The sequence below is a fragment of the Drosophila mojavensis genome, unplaced genomic scaffold, assembly GCF_018153725.1.
Source record: "Drosophila mojavensis isolate 15081-1352.22 unplaced genomic scaffold, ASM1815372v1 contig_80, whole genome shotgun sequence".
Classification (NCBI taxonomy): Eukaryota; Metazoa; Arthropoda; class Insecta; order Diptera; family Drosophilidae; genus Drosophila; species Drosophila mojavensis.
The window spans coordinates 215,503-235,293 of record NW_025318906.1 but is presented as its reverse complement, the minus strand read 5'-3'; the positions used below and the strand labels follow the sequence as shown (position 1 = coordinate 235,293).

The 19,791-nt window shown below is 43.2% G+C and overlaps 1 protein-coding gene across 2 annotated transcripts; it reads right to left on the bottom strand.

Moving 5' to 3' along the window:
• Nucleotides 1-15,493: 15,493 nt before the first annotated feature.
• LOC6578241 (serine protease inhibitor 42Dd) lies at nucleotides 15,494-17,090 on the bottom strand. 2 transcript variants are annotated; one of them, XM_002004121.4, is made up of 5 exons: nucleotides 17,005-17,090; nucleotides 16,278-16,949; nucleotides 15,946-16,197; nucleotides 15,741-15,885; nucleotides 15,494-15,683 (listed from the first exon to the last, which is right to left on the bottom strand). In XM_002004121.4, the coding sequence occupies exons 2-5, from the start codon at nucleotides 16,908-16,910 to the stop codon at nucleotides 15,559-15,561; spliced, it is 1,155 nt and encodes a 384-aa protein (XP_002004157.1). In that variant the 5' UTR covers nucleotides 16,911-16,949; nucleotides 17,005-17,090; the 3' UTR covers nucleotides 15,494-15,558. The 2 variants fall into 2 exon arrangements, with proteins under 2 accessions (XP_002004157.1, XP_043866821.1); XM_044010886.1 differs by lacking the exon at nucleotides 17,005-17,090 and having other exon boundaries at nucleotides 16,278-16,998.
• Between the last annotated feature and the right edge of the window lie 2,701 nt (nucleotides 17,091-19,791).

Sequence of the window (19,791 nt, the reverse complement as noted above, 5' to 3'; positions counted from 1 at the left end):
TGAGCTGTCAAAACTCTAGCCAAGCTCGCCACTAGCCCCAGTTTCATCCCTCGCATCCTTGTGGAGATAAATAGTCTACATGAGCGTCCAAATAGTCGCCAATGTAAGGCTTATACCGTTCTCTTGCACCCTCGCTCTCTCCCTCTCTGCCCCTCTCTGTCGCTCTCGCCGCTCCCGTTGCGATCTAACCACCCGCTAGCATGAGCGAAAGTTTTGCCACCAAAGTTATGAGTTATGTGTGAAAGTGCCAACTTTACACGCTGTCACACAATTTGCGCAATTTCTTTTGCAATTTCGCGACGACCCAGCGTAACAAACAGGCAGACAGAAAGACAGACAGCCAGCCAGCCAGACAGACAAACAGACAGACAAACAGACACATAGACAGACAGTCAAGCAAGCCTGGCAAGACTGGTAGTCGAGATGGAACAAATTTAGTCAGTCGCTTGTAGAGACTCTGCGGTGGCCGCTTAAAGTGTGCTCCGAATTTACTACAATTGCCCGTTCGAGCAGCAGCGCATAACTAAAACAAATTGACAGGAAAAGCGGCCACAGTTCGCTTTCAATATTTAAAGCTCCTCCCAAGCTCCACCGTGCGCCGTGTTGTGCACGGAGAGCAGCCCGAAACAACAGGCGCTGACCAGCAGCGCTGACATGCCGTTAAGTACTTAACCCAGAGTGCAAACAGCAAAAAGAGTAACCGAGCAGGCCAGCGACAACAAGAGCAGCAGCAGCAGTAGTCGGGGCTGTTATGCAGAGGCAAACAAAAGTCAAAAATCAAGGGAGGCAGCCGAGTCATTGGCCACCTCTGTGCACACACAGACAGCCACACATACACTCTAACAATTACACATACAATCGAACGGTCGATTTAATATAAAACTGAATGGAAAGAACTAAAATTTTAGGTGTACATCGAATTGCTGGTCGTGGGGTTCCTTGAGTAGGAGTTTCAGCAAAACTTTCTCATATTTCGGATATTTGAAAACAGAAATAACATTAAGAGCAAATAATTTGGTAATTCTGTTGTTATATTTCCACTTTATGATAGAGTATTCTTAAATTATAATAGAACGATTCTTCTTCTCAAATTATGCTCTCGATATATTGATTTTGAGTCTGCTACCCACTGGGCTGTGTCCATCAATTGGTTTATTGTGATGCTGGAGCCCTAGACAAACTAAATTGCCCCAATAACAGTTCAAATCATTGTCTCTGTGTGCGTGTGTATGTGTGAGTGTGATTGTTGCCACGTTGTTGGCGTTTTTAATACCGCACGCTTTGTCGTGTTTGACATTTTAATCGCCTTAAATTTTATGTTGAGGTGCGCAGGTGGCTAGCGGTCCGCTGTTCGCACACACACACACACACATATATATATATATTCTCACTCCCGAACACGGACTACGTCGACATCTCCAACTCCAGCCTTGCGTTCTCGGCAGTTAGGCAACTTTATGCTGTGCAGCCGTCCACAAGTAAAATTTCCGTTCGAATTACTTTCTAATTCTGTAATGAATTGTTTTTGTGGGCTAACGAGAGAAAATTTACATCGAGGCCGCATCAAAAGTTGCGTATACGCCCAGCCTTACCAAATGGGTATAGGGCAGGTCTGACGGGAGGGGGTGAGAATATATTCCAGCCTGTTTATCTGACAGAGATAAGAGCATGCAAAGTTCTCTAAGCACTTTTCTTGTTATTGTTTTTGTTGCTTTTTCTTTTAATTTTTTTTTTTTTTTAAAGGATTTTTAGATTTTTTGGCATTGTTGTTGGCATAATTTGGTATCTTTCAACGGTGGTGCGCTATTTTTGTGGCACCGTAACCACTCAGGCACTTATTTATTATAGTAGCCGGCTGTTCGCATTGTATTTGTCGCATTTTGTGCTCTAGTTGGGTGGTGTCCTTCCGCACCAAGCTACGAAGTTTGTTTAAGCAGCTGTGGTCCAGCTGTCGAAATCCCCTGCATAAATTGCCGGATTAGTATTGTTAACCGAAAGTTTTGTTTTGCATTTTAAAAAGGTGGCCATTCTAAAAGCAGAGCACCAACAGCAGCAACAGCATATGGCTAATAAAGTTGGAAATTTACATAGTGGGATTTACAGAAGATGCGAGAAACAGCAAGCGAATGAGAGAGATAGAGACAGATATAGTGAAATAGAGAGAGAGACATTAGATGCTGATGATGGTAAACTATCGATGTCGCTCACCCCATGAAATTATACATATATTCGGAAATTGTGAAATATCGCAAATCTGTTGCGATGCGTGTAAACTATATTAATGAGAAACATGTTTACCGACACACAAACTTGGGTATGCGGATCTCTCCTTACCTTACCCTGCATTATCATGAAAGCTATCAGTGCTCGAAGCTCTTAGCTGGATCTGAAAGCTGGAGTAGGTGCAATTTGTTGACTGTGCCGCGGGCATTAGTAGCATTCGATATGGTAAACAAAATATCTCTCGTTGCGCTGTATGTTTTTATAACTTTTTGATTGCCGTTGCTGTTCTGACAGGTGGAAGAGCAGAAAACCGCCTGCAGCAATTATAGGGCGAATGCGAGCACTATTTGTTGGCTGGGGGGCGCTCCATGGCCTCAATAGCTTGGTAATGGAGCAATGGCGTCGCCCAACAATGAGTACTAGAGCAGCAGGAAGTACTTAAGAGCAACGCAGAGCACTTCCTGTTTTTGTTTTGCCAATACAAAAAACGGCGTCAACTGCGACGACGTTGTCGAGTTGAATTTGCAATGCTGTAGCTGCAGCTGCAGCTGCTTTTGCTGGCTGGAGCAGGTTCAGGTTTTAGCTTCAAGTCCTTTTTAGTTTTGCTCCTTGCTTTTTGCTGCTCTGCACTGCAGCTATATAAATATATATATATATATATGTATATAAATGTGTACAGTTCGTTTTTGCCAGCGTCTTATGTTACCTGTTTGTATTTTGTTATTGTAGCTGCTTTATCGTTCCACTTTCGTGAAGCTGCTTTCAGTATCAATTCGAATCTTGAGACTTTAATATGCATTGCTTGCATTCTTGGGGTTCGCGTTGAAGGTGGCACATCATTCGCATTCAGAGATTCATTCAGCTGGGTGCGCAAGTCAGCAGTCAGGCAGCTTCTTGTTGGCGTTGCCAACACACAAAGCATTTTAATTTCTTTTATCCTTCATTACAGCTGCTTCCCTATGGCTATTTCGTTGTGTTTCGTCGCCGTTTGCGTCCTGCTCGACGTCGACGTCGCCGTCGCTTCGCGGGTTTTCTGCTGTGTCAGATTACATACACTCCATTAACATTTTATGCGCTTGTATTATCGCAATTAAATTTTTAATGTTTTCATTTCAAGCACATTGCATTTTCATGTAGTCCGCCCAGACCCAGCGCCTTTGGCATTGGCTGCCAAGCAATCAGCACACGCGGCACCGCAGACAAACACCGGCAACGCCGACGTGGTGCTGCTCCTGCTGCTGCTGCCGCTGTTGGTGTTGGTGCTGGTTAAAACCACCTACAGGAGAACCACGAGCATCAACAGCCTCAACTGGATTCATTTTGTTGCCTTTGGCTAGTAGAAAGCAACAGCCACAGCCGCAGCAGCAGCAACAACAACAGTAATAGCAGCAAGAGCTGCAGAAATAACTCGATGCATGTAAATGCACCGGGAGTTGTTTGCATGTGTTTGCATGTGCGTGCAACTCGACGAGTGGAAACAATTGCAACAGCAAAAAGCATTTTCTGCAATAATAATTTTAATGAAAGTGTTTGCCGTAATCACACAGAGCTGTGCTGCGGCTCCTTCGTACATTACACACTGAGAAAAAGTAAAACTTAATTCGCGCAAGAATGTTATTTGCTAAATTCTGCAGATGGATATTTAACGCTTAGCCCAACTGCTGCTTAAGCTCTCGAAGAAAGGAACATTCCCAGATGAAACCAGTTTTTGCGACTGTATTACTGCGTTGACTCTGTTTAGTTGTTGTCTGCTTGCTATTTGTGTAGGTGATGAGTGACGAGTGACAAGTGACGAGGACGAGTGACGAGTGGCGAGGAGTTTTAATTAATTTAAATTGCATAATTTATGCACTTTAAGCGGCGCCAAAGAGTCAACACAGCAGGAGCTGCAGACAATGGGCGCTCATCAGCGCTGGATCCTCAGAGATGACTGAATGTCTAGCATCCATTTCTACGGTCAATGTTCGGTTACATGCATGGCTGCACCGGAAATGAACCTTTAACGACTTTGACCGGGCCCCGGCAACATGCACAGCAAAGTATTCCAGGTCTGAGCAAGCGTAATCAGTGGCAGTAGCTGCGATGGCGCTCCAAATAAAAGAGCCACGGCTTGAAATTAAATGATTAAAATGAAGCATGGAGTGATTGCCATGGCTGTAAGCTACACAATTAGAATATTTGTGAAGGTCTTATTTGCTGTGTCGAGTGTGCGGAGCATGTGGAGTGCGTCGAGTGTCGCAGCTCCTACAATCAATTCCAATGATAATAAATTTAATTTTTGCTGCGCACACGACTCATGCGGCGCTGCTGCAGCTGGAGCAATGCTAAATTGAAACGTTCCACACGTACGACTAAAACTATCACTAGCCGAGTGTGACTATGACTATGGATTAGCAGCCAGCAGGATGTGCCATGTATTCCTCCTGCTTTCTTTTTTAGTGCTTGCTTCCCTTTTGCTCTCGTCTGTGGGGCCTACGCTTTGTGCGCTGCTAAACACAATTCTCGTTGCGGTGTTGAAGGCAAAACTTTTGCTTTTTCCGTTACAAAAGTTTTCCTTTAGAAAATTTTGCGCTTTTGTACTGGAAAACTGGCAACGGCAGCATCAGCACGTGTGGTCCGTCTATGGGCTACCACTGCCACTGCCAGTACCACTAACCAACCGCCCCACTACCCAACCACCCACTCATCGACTCTCAGTCGGTGCCATCAACACTTGCTCATGAGCCCTGAAACGTGTTCGCCATTTGCGAACAGTTTTTTCCTCGCCTTCCCACGGCTCACTGGCTAAACTAACCTCAATTATTTGTCATTCAATAAGATTATGGGCAGACTGCCTGGTTACTGGTGGCTGGTAGGTGAGTGGGTGAGTGGTGAGTGGATACTGGTATTTGACAATTGCGTTGGCCATTATGCGAGGTGCATACTGAGCGCGGATGTGAAGTAGCCGCGAGGCCAAAGACTTTTCTTTGCATGCCACACAATGGCATTGAAGACTAAGAAAACAAACTTGAGGCGCTGCGCTTTATGTCGGAGTCCCCTATCGAGGGCGGCAAACATGCTTTATTATTCCATTAAAGTAATATACATACACACCTCCTGCTCGTAGCATTACTTTGCTTGTGATTCAATTTTTATTGCCTTATTTTTTCCTTCGTGCTCTTTCGTGCTCAGTATCCCAGTCTGTATCTCAGTCTCCCTCTTGACTAATATTTTTTGGCGCTTGCAGTTGAAGTTCACAGTAAAACTCACTAAAGTTCAATTAAAAGTTAGGAACCATCGTTGTCGTCACCATCAGCACCAAAAGCAGTCACAGACACGCTTTTCTGCTTTAAATTCGGTATATAAGTAATTATAGCAGCTTTTCTTTTCTTTTCATTTCATTTTTCTTTTAATTCCATACAGTCGAGCATATGCAGTTCACTGTGAATTCTAATGGATATTAAACATAGCTTGGCCATTTTGTGCTCCTACAAAATGGTTTCCTATCAGGTTATGAAATGAGTGTCACAGTTTCCTTTCTAGCTGGGATTAAATGAAAATTATGCATGTATTGGCCTGGTTATCCGCCTTAAGCCCCCTCGTACATGGCATTTCTGCCGCTCATCAAGTGTTTGTTTTATTGTTAGCTGCTGAGTGCGTTGACCATTAAATGAATTTTAATGTGAACTTTATTGGCCTTTGACGCCCCTTTCCCCCCAGCTGCAAAGCAAGTTATCAGACCCGTCTCCTCTTTCAGCGCTTCCTTCTGAAGTTTATGGTGCTTCCCCTCTCAACGTGAGTCCACAAAGTTTTTGCAGCAACTACGCGCGAATGTCTTCATTATGCGCTGGTTTCCCGTTTGCCCCACTTCCCCGCTACCCTGTTTCACAGTTTCCCTGTTTCCCCGGCAAACTTTAAGCACAACTTAATCAAAGTCAAGGAGCGCAAACGCGCGTGATAAAATTATGATTATTATGTGAGTATTTTGCAAATATGTGTGAAATTATCGTTTCCATGTACAGATGCCAAAAGTTTACCTGCAAATCAACATAACAGGTACGCGGCTCGCGTTTAACTATGTTGTCGCTACTAATAGGCAACTTTTCCTCCATCCTGTGCGTTCGACCGCCAAGAACGGTGGCAAGAGTAACGCCAGCGACAACGACAACAGAAACAACAACAGCAACAGTAACAGCAATGGCAAAGAGCAACTCTCAAGTAGTAAGACTTGGCATTGCTCATATACTTACTAAATATAATACACAGTAGGTGAGAGAGAGAAAGAGAGAGAGAAGGGGAAAAAAAGAGCGATGGAGAGTAAAGGAAAGAGAGGTATATCAGGAACGTGATGTTTTCCTCGCTGTGCTGCTAAAAATGAATGCCATGAAAAATGCAGCACCAAGTAAAAAAGGCTGGGCATGTACTTCCACATAGAGAAGTTTGCATCTTATGCTGCGAGTCGCTCCATATGCCAAGTATGGGCTATAAGTCTGTGTCTAAGTGCAGCCAAGGCAACGAATTTGACAGCCATTAATGTGAAGCCATCATTAAAACTGCACGAGAGAGTTGTAAGAGATTTTGGGTTCGTGGCAGAGGCGGAGTCGGAGGCGGAGACGGCACTGCTGCCGAATTTGATGGCTTTTGATTCATTAGAAAATCACTTCATGGCATTTAATATGCAAATTATAAGCACTAAAGTCTGCCTTAACACACACACACTCAGACAAACACATACACACTCACACACGTCGACATGTATGCGGAAGAAAGAGGAAGAGCAAGAAGCATCTCTAATGCCAAAGTGGCTGCAGCTTTTGAAGTTGCGCGCATAATTTTCTAATTAAGTTTCGTTAGCTTTGCTGCTTCTTCTTGCACTTTGTGCGTTATTTGTTGTTATTGCATTGACTTTTAAGTAGCTTGGCAAGATTAACTGACTTGGCTGCTACCAAAGTCACGAGCAGCGTCTCGCAAATGTCGTGCGTACTATTTCTAGATCCTTGATTTCGCCTTTTTTTCTCTCTTGCATGCACTTTTAACAAGATTTTAATTTGAGCTCATTATGTTAAGCTGCTCAAAGGCGCATATCTAAGACAAAAGACTATAAAATATGCATCAGAGGTGGACAAGGAGCAGCCAAGCTTTAAACGCACTTACGGACTTGAGCATAAGCACCCAAAACATATTTACAGCAATCTCGAATCGGCTGTGAAAATTGTATACTTCCACACTAATTACAGTAATTCTTAACTGGATAAGTTGCGTATGGAGCCGCAGGGCATCCTAGAAATTAGAGTAATTCATGTGTGAGCTCGGCATGTGTAAACTAGTGCATTGGTTCACATTGGCGTCACGTTTGCGCTGCATTACCAACACGTTTTATTTAAATTTGCACTGCCTTGATAATTATGATGTGCAGATGTCAGCGGCAGTCGAGCGTTGCTTTAATTATGTAGTCCGGCAGCCATGTCCGATTGTACGCACAGTTTAAGCTGGTTTTTTCCACACTTTTCACAGCCGTATATATGCAGCTTTTTATTGCATAGCAGCAGGCACTCATTAATTGCGAACCGTTTGCAATGTTCGCAGCTCGTTGAACGCTGCGCGCTGCGTTTTTTGCGGCCTCTAACGAATTCATTTCATTTCCGCTGCATTCATTTGCACGTCACCAGCACACAGAGTGAGAGATAGGGATAGAAAGACAGAGAGTGAGAGAGTGAGAGAAGGACAGATACGCATATACACAAAGACACATAGAGAGACATTGCGGTCGCAATTTCATTGGACTGTGGCCACAAGCTCTGGCCAGGACCATCATTTCAGCGTTGCTACATCGTGCACACAAACTCGAACTGCAGCGCGTTGATGATGACATTCCCAAATGCAAAGTCCACACAGCGCAGCGTCGAGAGCGAGCGATCGTCCAAGTGCGAGTCCGAGTGCGAATCTGAATCTGAACCTGCAGCGGAGTGACGGAGCTCGGTGCTCTGAGTGCACACAGAGTCCGGCCCAGAGTCCAGTCCGAGCCATTCTGGCATTTCCGTGTGCCGTTCCGTTTCGCTGTGCGTTGTTAGCAAGCAACTTCCGAGGGTAATTAATTCGAGTACTCGTCGTCGTCGTCGTCGTGGTCGTCGGCGGCGCAGTCCTCGCAATCGTCGTCCTCGTTGTCTGTTTTAAACGACTTACAACTCGGATTACAATTAGACAAGCTGTTCGGTTTGTGATGCTGTTTTGCGCAAATAGTTGCCGCTGCTTTTTATGTTTTTCGCTTGCAAAATGAAAATTTGCATGTTGCCAACTCTAACAGCAACACCAACACCAAACCAATAGCAACACCAACATGAACCACCAGGCCCACAGAGCTATCGCATTTATTTACGCTGCGGTTTCATAGTTGCAACGTCGACGTCCAAATGACACTGGCTAAAATCGTTTTCTATATGCAAATGCGGGCTCATTTTGAAGCAAACAAAACCACTCGACTGGTGATCATTGCTGTGGAGCTGTTAAAAAGAAATTAGCTGCTTTAATATGCAATCAAAAAACTTCTACTATCAACTGCTTGCATATTAAATATGTGTGTATATCGCAGGATATGGGATATACCGGAATCCGAGTTTTAATAATTTAGGTATACTTTTTTTTTTGCTTCGCTGATTGCCTTCGACAGGACACGTCCACATTGTCTCTGTCCAAGGAGAAAAGTATGTAAGACGCATCAATCAAAAGCAAATCACAACACATAAAACTTCTCGCATTACCTCAAAATGAGCGCAAATAAAAAGAAACGTACAAAGTTACGACAAAAATGGCGTAGCCAAATCTCATTAAGTGAGGCACGAAATCACAAAAAATATATATTGCCCACTTTAAAGCAATGCTGGCACTTCATCACACTCCTTAGCCTCCTTAGCCTGCCTTGCCTGCCCGCCTTCTCCCCCCACTCCACAATAAAAAGACAAAATGTAACTAAACACCGAAAACACAGTCAGAGAGTGGCAACAAAATGGCCAAAACTTTAAATCATTCTTCACAAGGCGTCTGGCAGAACGACTGACTGGCAGAGTGGCAGAGTGGCAGAGTGGCCTCTGCCGCAGAATGGCTGTGAGCTGAGAGCTGTGAGACGTCCTCTTGAAGGGGATAGTGCTGGGTGTTATGCTGTCATAAAAAATTGTCTTGAGTATTAGTTTTGGTCTGTGACAAGGTGCCAGGCGGTGCTGACATTTATTCAGTGTCCACTCACTACTGCTGCATTTATGCTGGGGGCTTCTTATCTGTGCGTCCAGGTTGAGGTCCAAGCTCCGACGCTCCGTGCTTCGTGGTCCCTCAGCTCGTCTGTCAGTGCACAACGAAATATTATTGTTGTAACTGCTTGGGCTGCTGTTGCTGCTGTTGCTGCCGCGGCTGCTGCTTCCCCCTAATGACAAACAAAAATCAACAGCATGCAAAAGGTGGACGCTGGGAATCTAATATGCAAATCCGTTTTTATTTTATACAATTATTCTTTCCCATTGTTTTGTTGAGCGTACGCTCAAGCACTCAGCGAAAAAACAAAATATTTGAATGAAATATGAAAACAGAAGTGCAGTCCGACTTGAAGAATTAGCTAATCAACTGTTTGTTTTATGTCCGCCTGTAACTTGACTTTAACAGTCCGGTAAAACGCAGTTTACAATCGATATTTGCTTTTGATTGAATTTGCCACCGAGGCTTAAAGAGTTCTAATTAGACGGTCTGCAATTGTTACATTGTGACTGGAAGCAGGGAGCTTAAGCCGTTTGAGGGCATTTGACAATGGGATCCGAGGGATAGGCAGTTGAGTGGAGTGGGGAAACTGTGTGCATCCATCATGCGACGGTGACATTTGCAACTGTCAAAAGTTTTCGCAGCTTGTCGCTAAATTTGCACTGATTGACAGAACGAAATGTTGGCGCATATGTTACTTGACTCCGTTGAAGATGGAGAGGCGGAAATGTTATGCTAATGAGTTACTGCGTGCATACGTATGCAGCTGAATGTGTGCTGCAAACCGAAACTGCACATGTCTTTGTGAATTGACGACCTTTACTCCCTTGGGCGCAGAGTAAAGAAACAATTTCACAAATTTACAAAAAGGATACAATAACAGCATAGAAGTAGACGTCGACGTCGACATCGACATCGACGTCAGTTGTCATAACAAATTCAACCCGGACACTGACACCGACAACGTGATGGCACTTTGTGTTTTATATAAGTATTTTGTATATTTTTAGGAGATTTTTGTAGTTGCTGCAGCGCCATTTTGCATGTCCTTTTCAATTAAGGACAGTATCATATCAAATAGGAGAGTTAATTGCTTTTGAGTCCAGATAGAGAAAGAGAAAGAGAGAGAGAGAGGAGATAGAAATTGAAATTGTTGTCATTGAAAATATTTTTTGTTTCGATAAGGCTTTAAGGTCTTTGCTGAGACACGTATGCACATAGAATAATCTATCGGCTCGGAGAAAGAGAAAGATTTCCTCCATTCCACAAAGCACATATTTAGGTAAGCAATTTAGTTCCGCATCTCATGCTGTGCGTCATTATTAATCAATAGCCGTTGGGGCTTGGGTTGATTAAATAGGAGCGTTAAAGCAGCTGCCACAGACATATGTACACTCACACCTATTGGCAACATTACTTTGTGTGCACTGAGTGTGAGTGTGTTTAGTTTTGCAGTCGACTCTAATCAGTGAATCAAATTGATTTTGATTTATGATTGCCTTTGATTTGCGCCTCAGTCTCAAGGGCCTCCTGCTGTTTTATAAATTATGTATGGCGCTTCAAAAAAATAGAATTCCGTTTGCTAAATTGCGGCGGCGACTATTTGATTAGTCCACTTAATGTATGAAACAATTCATTCTGTGCATATTGATAAATTAATGTTGCTATTACAAATTATTAAATTAACAAACAACACACAGACAAAAACAAAATGAAAATGTCATATTTATGAAGAGCTCCTTATCCCGCTTTGCTCGAACTTGTATCTTATTTATTTTCGAAGTTCATTCATGTGTGTGAAAGAGGATCAGCGGATTTCGCTTCGGAGTCGATAATATTAGGTGTATATACATATAAGCTGCTGTCGAAATGCTTTTGTGTACAATAATAAATGCCACAATGGCAATGCCTACATTAAAGCGCATGATATGATCTCAGAAAGGGGGGAGTCTTAACGACAGCAGCAGAGCAGTTCTAATGTCGTGGCCATGTCTTGGATTGCTGTCATGGCAGCAGCTTGTTTGTCGTCTGCATTTTGGTGACATTTTTGCCATTAGCCAAATGTCAATGCTCAACGGCAAGTGGTAAGAAGCACTTATAATAGATGGGATTTACAATTGTCGTCAACAAGAGCAAGAACAACAAAAGTGAAATCAGACAGAAGAGAGGGCGGGGCACGAAGCAGGACCTAGCAGCCTGTCGGCTGTCAGCTACCGGTTGCTGATTCTTGGGGGTTCGCTTAGCAGCTTCTCATGTTTTGATTGTGAAGGAGGAGGATGTTGCGCGATAAAAGAATGGCACTAAAGCAGTTTGATCGCTGCCTTGGGGTAACTGCTGGTGCAACCGTCTGGCCCGGGTCCCCTATCAAGTTGTTGTTGTCCTTATTGCCTGACGGCACCTGACAGTAAAGTCTTGCACAAGATAATTTGAATAATTTCACTGACCCGAGCCAATCACCCAAACTCCTGAAAGGCATACTAGCAAAAATCATCATTTCCATTCACTCTACTGTCTGCTATCTACTGCCTTCCACCCGCTGACCGCTGCCCGCTGCCCACTGCCTTCCGGCTTTTGCATTCTTCCTGCTGCTTGCTGCCTCCTGCTGACAAATGGTTTTTAAATCACCTGTCCAACTCGTTGCACTTTTTGCAGAATTCCATTTTTTTTTTTTCTACCAATTTTTACGTTAGGGCATCTCACTGGCAATTCGTTACCTCGCATTTGAAATTAACAGCCAACTTTTGCACGCATATCTTACACAGGCTGATGCAACGTGGCGTATGCGTAACCACAATGAGAACCTCTCCTGTCTGCTGGGCAGCATGACGGCTTATTATCAAGCAAGGGCAGCGGCAGCACTTTGCACGCGTGCCACAAACTGAGGAGAGGGAGGAAAGTGCTCATCCATGGTTGCTGCACTTGTCGTGTGATGGATTAAACGGCTCTTAAGCTGCAGCCGAGCGATAAGCGACGCTCATGGCAAGCTATTTTTGAGCTGCCAGTGGCATTGCCACGCCTACTGCCCACTGCCATTGCCATTTGCAACTCACTTTAGACACCTCAGCTTGTGAAAGCTGGCAATTAAAGTCCGTTTTAAAATTGAAATGTAATTTTGTCAGTATGAATGTATGGCCAAGCATCAGACAGCAGTCAAGAGTATGCAAATTTTGTATTCTTGTGCACTTAAAATGCATACGAATAATCCCCAACAAGAGAGGAAATTTCAGTGCGATGCAGTGCACGTATGCGGAGAATTGTAAACACTTGAGGAAAAGCGAATTTTCGGAACCCAATGCAGAGATAGTAAGCAAAAAGTAAATAAGATAGAAAAATTTTATAAATTCGTTGTGTTTACTAGACGAGTGTGATTCAATTACTAAATAATTTAAAATGTTAAATGAATACACAAGATGTACAACTGGAAATGGAACTAGAATGGAAATGGAACGTCAAAGTATTTATAAGCATAACATAATGAAAATTCTCTTCATCCCTGAAAAATACTCTGCAAGTACGGCACACAATTATACCTATTAACAATGCAGTCGATGCACATGAACATAATAATGCTAATAATGCCCGGACCACTTAATCTGCGAAGATTTCCGAAAGGAGTTTAGACGGAGCCCGAGTTGGACAGTGCAATGGGTGGAATGTTTACTCTGAGCTGCCTGTATGCCAAATGCGTGCTCCCAATATAGATGTATTTATACAATATTATGCATGCATGTAGGAGAAGAAATTGCAACTCATAAAACCAAATCAGCAAATCGGATTTGATGGTCAAGTGTTTTGTGTGTGGGTGGCGATTATGCAATTCTCATGCTTCATGCTTCGTTTTTATAGTTGGTTTGTTTATGCAATTTATGAAACAATTGCTGGTATGCCTGTTTGAGGTTGTGTGCGTGCATATGTATGCTATACATATGTATGTACATGTTTGTACATGTGTACACATATGAGCCCCCTGTCGAGGTTTGGCATGCGATCGAATGAAGATGCCTAATAGAGATTTTGTGACCGCCGGCATTCGGCGCTCGCTCTTGCATGCGGATGCGTTTGATTGGTTTTAAATTACATTTTCGGGCAATAGTTCTTGATTTATTGAGTTGCTATTTAAAATTATGTGACGGCTAATGGCCGAAATGTTTGTAAGCATCAACTATTTGTAGCCGCCTTTTGGGGAGGGACTCAATGCAAATACAAAACTAAAACAATTGCAGTGTTAAATATTTCAAATGTTTATTGGACTGATTAATTTGCATTCCTAACAAATTTATAGAGCCAAAACGGTATCATATTAAATACAACAAAATGTAAGCCGATTGAAATGTAAATATATACAAACGAATGCCATCGTAATTATTTGATATATGCTATGTTCATCACTTTAAATTTTACCCACAACCTAAGAGAAAAGAAACAGAAGACAGATAGTCTTTAGTCACGGTCGACGCTCAGATCAGGGTACTCTTTAGTCGGATACTCTTTACTGGTTGCTCTTATCTGCATCTGCTTGCCTTAATTTAAAATTTTATTTCATTTTTCATTTATCTTGTACTATTTTGTAGTAACAATTTCGGTAATTTCATTACTGTGACATTACATTAGCATTTCCAAATTACACAACTGTCCGGGGCCGGAGCACAGTTTTCAGTCCCTCTGCTGCGTCGCACCGACGGAACAAAGTTTGTGCAGCTGCACATCCGTTTTGATGACGACGCTTCCAGCGGCCTAGAGGCATAAGTAAAATCAAGAAAGATGCGCTGTGCAGGGCAGACCCAAACACAAACACAAACACCAACACTAGCACCAACACCAACACAAACCGAACCCAACCGAACCGAAAGATAAACATTTGCCACAATACCCGGCAGTGGCCATCAATGGCAGACGCTCTGAATGGCAATGGCCATGCCAATGGCATACGGTAGTCCACGACAATCATCGATGAATTGGACGACAAAGTTTGCAACCGGACACCGACGCGGACGCGGACGCGGACTCCGGCGCGAACTCGAACTCGAACTCGAGCGCGGACTTCAACTCCTATTTCAGCTAGAAGCCCAACTCCCAGCGCCCAACGCCCAACATCCAACTCCTGTTTTGTGCTTGTCTCAGCTACAATATTGGTGTTGGGGCTCTGCGTACATAGTTCACTACAGTTGGAAAATTACTTATTTTTCAATTGTTGGCCCCCCCCTTCGAATGGCATTTGGCATTGTTGTAGCCACTGCCGCCATGCAATCTTGATTACTGTCAGTGGCAGCAGTTGTATTTAAAATTGGCTAACAAGTTGTACAGCATTTGCCAAAAGAAATGGGCATGAGGGCGCTGCGAACGACGCTCCTTTTGCTGCTTTTAACTTTTCATTTAGTTTTTCCAGCCTCCATGCTGCACGCCATCATCTCTCCCTCTCTCATTCTGTTTCACTCCCTCGGCCATTGTTCAGCCAGAGTCACAGTGTGGCAAGTTGGCTCTCTTTTCATATCAGCGAAATTCTCAATGATCTGTCGATGCGGCGCCTCCCGCCATAACTTCATGCGCTCCCCTAGGTCTCACTTCACTGAATTCTTTTGCTATTTTGCCATTTTGTTATTTGTTTTCGTGCTTTCGTTGCCCAACAGTTGGGATTTTGTGTTTTTTGTTAGACTTGCTATACCCTCTACTGTATAGAAGTTTTTGAGTATGCCAGCTCAAACATATCCTAGTGCAAACTAAATACAGTCGCGAAAGAAAATGAATTAAGCTAAAAATCGATTCTATTATAAGTCATCATAATGGACTCCGGCCATCCCTCTTGATGGTTAATCATAGCTGTGCATACCCTATTAGCGTCTGTTTCTAAGGCAACATGATTCTATGTTTGATTCCGCCATTGTGTTTGCTGTAGTTGCGTGTGTCTGTGTGCCGTTGTGCATTGTGCACATTTGTGCGGCAATAATTTGATGTTCATGGGATATTGTCATTTGTTGCAATTGCCCAGACTGCCCTGGCTACGCGATGCTGACATTGATAGCGTCACGGGATTTGAAAAAAAAGACGTAAATTTGCAATTGCTTTCATGGACTTTTCATGGATTTATTTGCAAATTACGGGATGCGCTTTAGCTAATCAGGGCCTGACAAAATGACCCACAAAATAAACAATTTTATTGTTTCGTATGGCAAATACAAATGGATGGTCAGCCACAAAGACTTTGCGTTCCGGATTGGCTTTGACAAAACGATTTTTAGTGGCTGCAAAAGAAAATAGCTTAGAATCTGAAAATCTACATTAACGAAACTGATCCTCACATTCGTCAATATTAGTTGTGCAGCCAGCCTCGTTTATACTCAATGACAGCTTTTGCCTTGCCTCAGTGATCGGATGCGGAGCCTTCTTTGCAAACAGTCCTTTCAAGTCAGCGACTCCGTTCTTGAAGATGCGCTTTACTCCCAACTACCGTTAATTATATGTTTAAGGAATAAAGGAATGTATAAAAGAATGCACTTTACTCACTTTCTTCAGCGGTTCCTTCAGATCCACATCACACTCGATCTTGAATCTGGGCAGAGTAACGTCAACATCATGCATCACTGACTTCTGGGCTACTTCGTTTAGGTCAAACTTCTCTAGTTTCGATTCCAGTTCCGAAATTCCCAATTCTTCCAGAGGTAAAATTAGAAGCAGACTTAGGTCCGATTCTTCAAAGGGCAGTTGGAGAATGCGCGAGTTTAGTTTCTTAGACTCGCCAAAGCGGAACTCACCGATCTGAGCGCATAAATCAATCAGTAGCAGAAATATGTAGTATGTAGTATATACTCTACTGTTAGTACTGGTGTAAGACCCACCTGTCGCATCATAGGAAGCTGCATTTTCTGTTCCGCACTTATCGTGAAGTCTCCTAACATGGTGTTCTTCTCAGGAAATCTTTTGGTCCACTTGGCTCGAAAGTAAACCGTGTTGACCAAGAAAATCCTGGACTCCAAGGTGAACGCATCCGGAGTGAGCAACTTGTGCACCGTATTAAAGGTTTGTCGCTGAAGCCATGAATTGACCTGATGCATTGAGCCTACGGCATCCAAAAAGTTCAAGGTATCTGCTCGAGTATTGAAGAATTCGCCTGCTTGGGAATTGAAGTTGGGGTGCAAGTCCTGCTCGTTCGTAATATATAGTCCGGTGGCCAGGCGTATCGAGGCGCCTTTCTCGTTGCACACACAATCCTTACTTATGGACTCTGCGTGTTGCTTGGCGATTGCCATCTTCTTGGCTGGCCCCAGCATCAGTCCTGAGCGCAGTTCGCTCGCAGTCTTGCCGCCTGCAGCCATGAATACAAGAGTCAGGGCACTGCGGGCGCCAGCGGGTGATATGAGTAGATTCTGAGCCCGCAATTCCTCATTTTTGTTCACCACGCGCAGAAAGTTCCGCGCGAACAGAATTTGATTCGGAGTCGGTGGCGTGAGTAGGGGGCCCCCATGTGCCATGTTGGTGTTTTGAAAGCAATGCAGATTTTGTACAAAGTGCTGTGTTTACTTAATACATTTTCAGCTACTGGGTAAGTAAAATAGATCTGCTTACCTTGTCAACTAAACTTGTTTCCTTCTCTGAATGACAGTTAAGGCATTACAGTTGATTTAAATTTGTTTTTGAAAAATTGGATAGCTGTGCATCACAGACATTGCCTCTGCTAGTCGACTAACGGGGCTTGCGATTTATGCAATTGAAAAGCAGCTGCTGCTCAATTATAATTCAGATGTCACAACAGCAAGTCAATAGCGAAGGGCCTTTGCTCTGACTGCCGACTTTGTGTGCTCAATTGCAGCCCGTGCGCCATTTTGTTTTCTCATTCAACCTCTTGGCCTCAGTGGCCGCTGTTTGTTTGACTGCTGTGTATTCACCTGTCGCCCTTAACAGGTGTCTGCACATTTCAATTGACAGGGATGGCTACCCTTGCCATTGCAGGTACGCGTCGCTTCGCGCATAATTTGCGCCTGATTGCGCCGCTTATGCGCCCAATGGATTTGAATTTATATTTCAATTTCATTTGGCACACCTTTTAATGTCACACACACACACACTCACTCGCATATTGGCGTATACAATAGTACATCCACACAGACACACACAGAGGCACAGTCAAACACACACATAGCCAGACAGTGAAACGCCGATGCACTCAATCATGCATTTGATCATGCACTCGGTTGGCGCAAATGAACAAATTTTCCATCTGATTGAACCGTTTAAGTGTAATTCGTTTATGGTTCAATTTAATTGATTTGTAAAAACAAAGAACCTCCGAATGAATAATGAGCGGGCTTCCAATGCGATTGTCTTGTGCTGAGCGTAAAAGTCCCGGCTGAAATATAAAATGAATATTGAATTGTCAGAATGCCACAGGGCGGATGCGAAAAGTTTTAAGCCCTCAGTATCAGCATTTCAATATCAATAGCTGAATTTGGTATTCGGCATCAATATTCAAATCGGCACTAATTGCGTTTTAATGAAGTGCCTTGAGGTATGCTATACGAGTGTGCGCGACACAGCAGCAGCAGCAACAGCAACAACAACAGCAACAGAAACAGAGCTCAGCAGCAGCAGACGGCCGGATATCCGTGAAATTTTGGTAGTATATTCTGCTTATGCAGCTTAGACGCGAAACAAAATGAAACAATTTTAAATTGACAGTGGAAGTGAATGCTAGAACGAGTAGCTGCAGCTCCCTGGCAAATTTCTTGAGCGCCCAAAGCTATCATTTTCGATTGTGAAAGTTTCTGTGTGCGCTGCGGTTGTACCATCCGCCCAGCCCGCCCCAGCACTGCCCAGCCCTGCCCCGCCCTACTCAACTCAATCCAATCCAAACCACATGTCGAACCACTACGCAGCTACTACTTCCGCCGGCATATGCAGCGCGCTGTGCAGATTCAGAGGAAACAAGTTTGCGGTTGCCCTCACTTCAAATCTTAAATGGCCCACAAGGTTTCGAATTCGGGCTTGAGTTTGAGTTTGAGTATGAGTTTGAATTGGGGCTGAAGCCGAGCCGCAATAAATATGAAATTTAGTTGAAATTCTCTGAATGTGATACAATAGCAGGCAAATTGCATAGAGTTCGCTTTTGTTGGGTATTCAAATAAGCCTCATCTCCAAACGCTATGATAATTTAATTTCACAGTTTTTTGCACGATATTCACCAAATTTGCCATATTTGAGCAAGCGGAATGATTCGATTCGAAATTCTAATAAAAAAAATTGTCTGGCTGAACTTTTTTTTCTCATTTAATTTGAGTGCCCATCTCGACGAGTGGCACACGTTCGATAAATCCTGTATGACGACGTTTAAAGTGTGTCTACATTTGGCTTAGTCTTAATTTTATGTAAATGTGTGGTGTCATGTATGTTAATTGTGTTTGCTTTGAAGTTATGCACAGAAGCGGCCTGACTTTGTCCATTCAATTTGAGGACCGTTTGACAAAGAAGCAAATATCGAATGACAAATGGCAAATGGCAAATGGCAAATGGCAAATGGCAAATGGCAATGTCGCAGCATAATTGTCACTAAGTATGTCAAACACGTTGCCAAGCAAACGCAACGTTGGCCGCAATCACAAGCTGAGAGTGTAGTTGTAGTTGTAGCTGCAGTTGCTGTTGTAGTTGTAGTTCAGTTCGAAGACAATCGGGGCTCAATAATTAATTGTTTGTCACACTTGTGTAATGTATTTTGCATTTGCAATTACTCGATTGCTGCTACACGCACGCACTTATTTATTTATTAATTAAATCATTCATTGTTCAATCAGACCAGTGAGAATCGTTGCAGCTGTCTTGAATGTTTTCCCATCTTGCATGCACACAGCACGCAGCGCACAGCAGACAACTCACAACACATAACATCAGGTAGGAGGAATGGCAGGTAACTAATCAATGAGAACAACTCCCTGAGCTTCTGTCGAGCGCATTCATCATTTAATTAGTTTCCTTTTCCACAGTGCGAGAATTGTCTGATTTGTGGTAAATGATTTCAATAAATTAGTGAGAGTTCGGAAAATCATCGCAAGGCGTCGCGTAAGATTGATAAGGGGGACTGGAAAACTCCTTTGCTCCTCTCTAAATTCTGAATCAATTGATTATTTTCCGGCATCTTACCATTTCCATTGTCGATTGTATTCCCATATATATTTTTTAATTTTTTCTCTTTTTTTCTGTTTCTCTTTTTTTTCGTTTTGCTCGAGACAAAATTGTTTGTATTTGTTTAGGCTTATGGCCAAGACGATAAAACCGTCTCAAGCGCAGACAAATGCCAACAATAAGCCAAGAACAAATTTATGCACTTAATACACTGAATTTGATATACCCTTACTCCCTACA

Excerpts from the sequence above, each read along its gene's own strand:
- LOC6578241 (XM_002004121.4), bottom strand. The coding sequence starts at position 16,910 with ATGGCACATGGGGGCCCCCTACTCACGCCACCGACTCCGAATCAAATT. Across the intron at positions 16,198-16,277 it reads AGCTTCCTATGATGCGACAG|ATCGGTGAGTTCCGCTTTGG; the intron begins GTGGGTCTTACA and ends TTATGCGCTCAG. Across the intron at positions 15,886-15,945 it reads TGAAGGAACCGCTGAAGAAA|TTGGGAGTAAAGCGCATCTT; the intron begins GTGAGTAAAGTG and ends AATTAACGGTAG.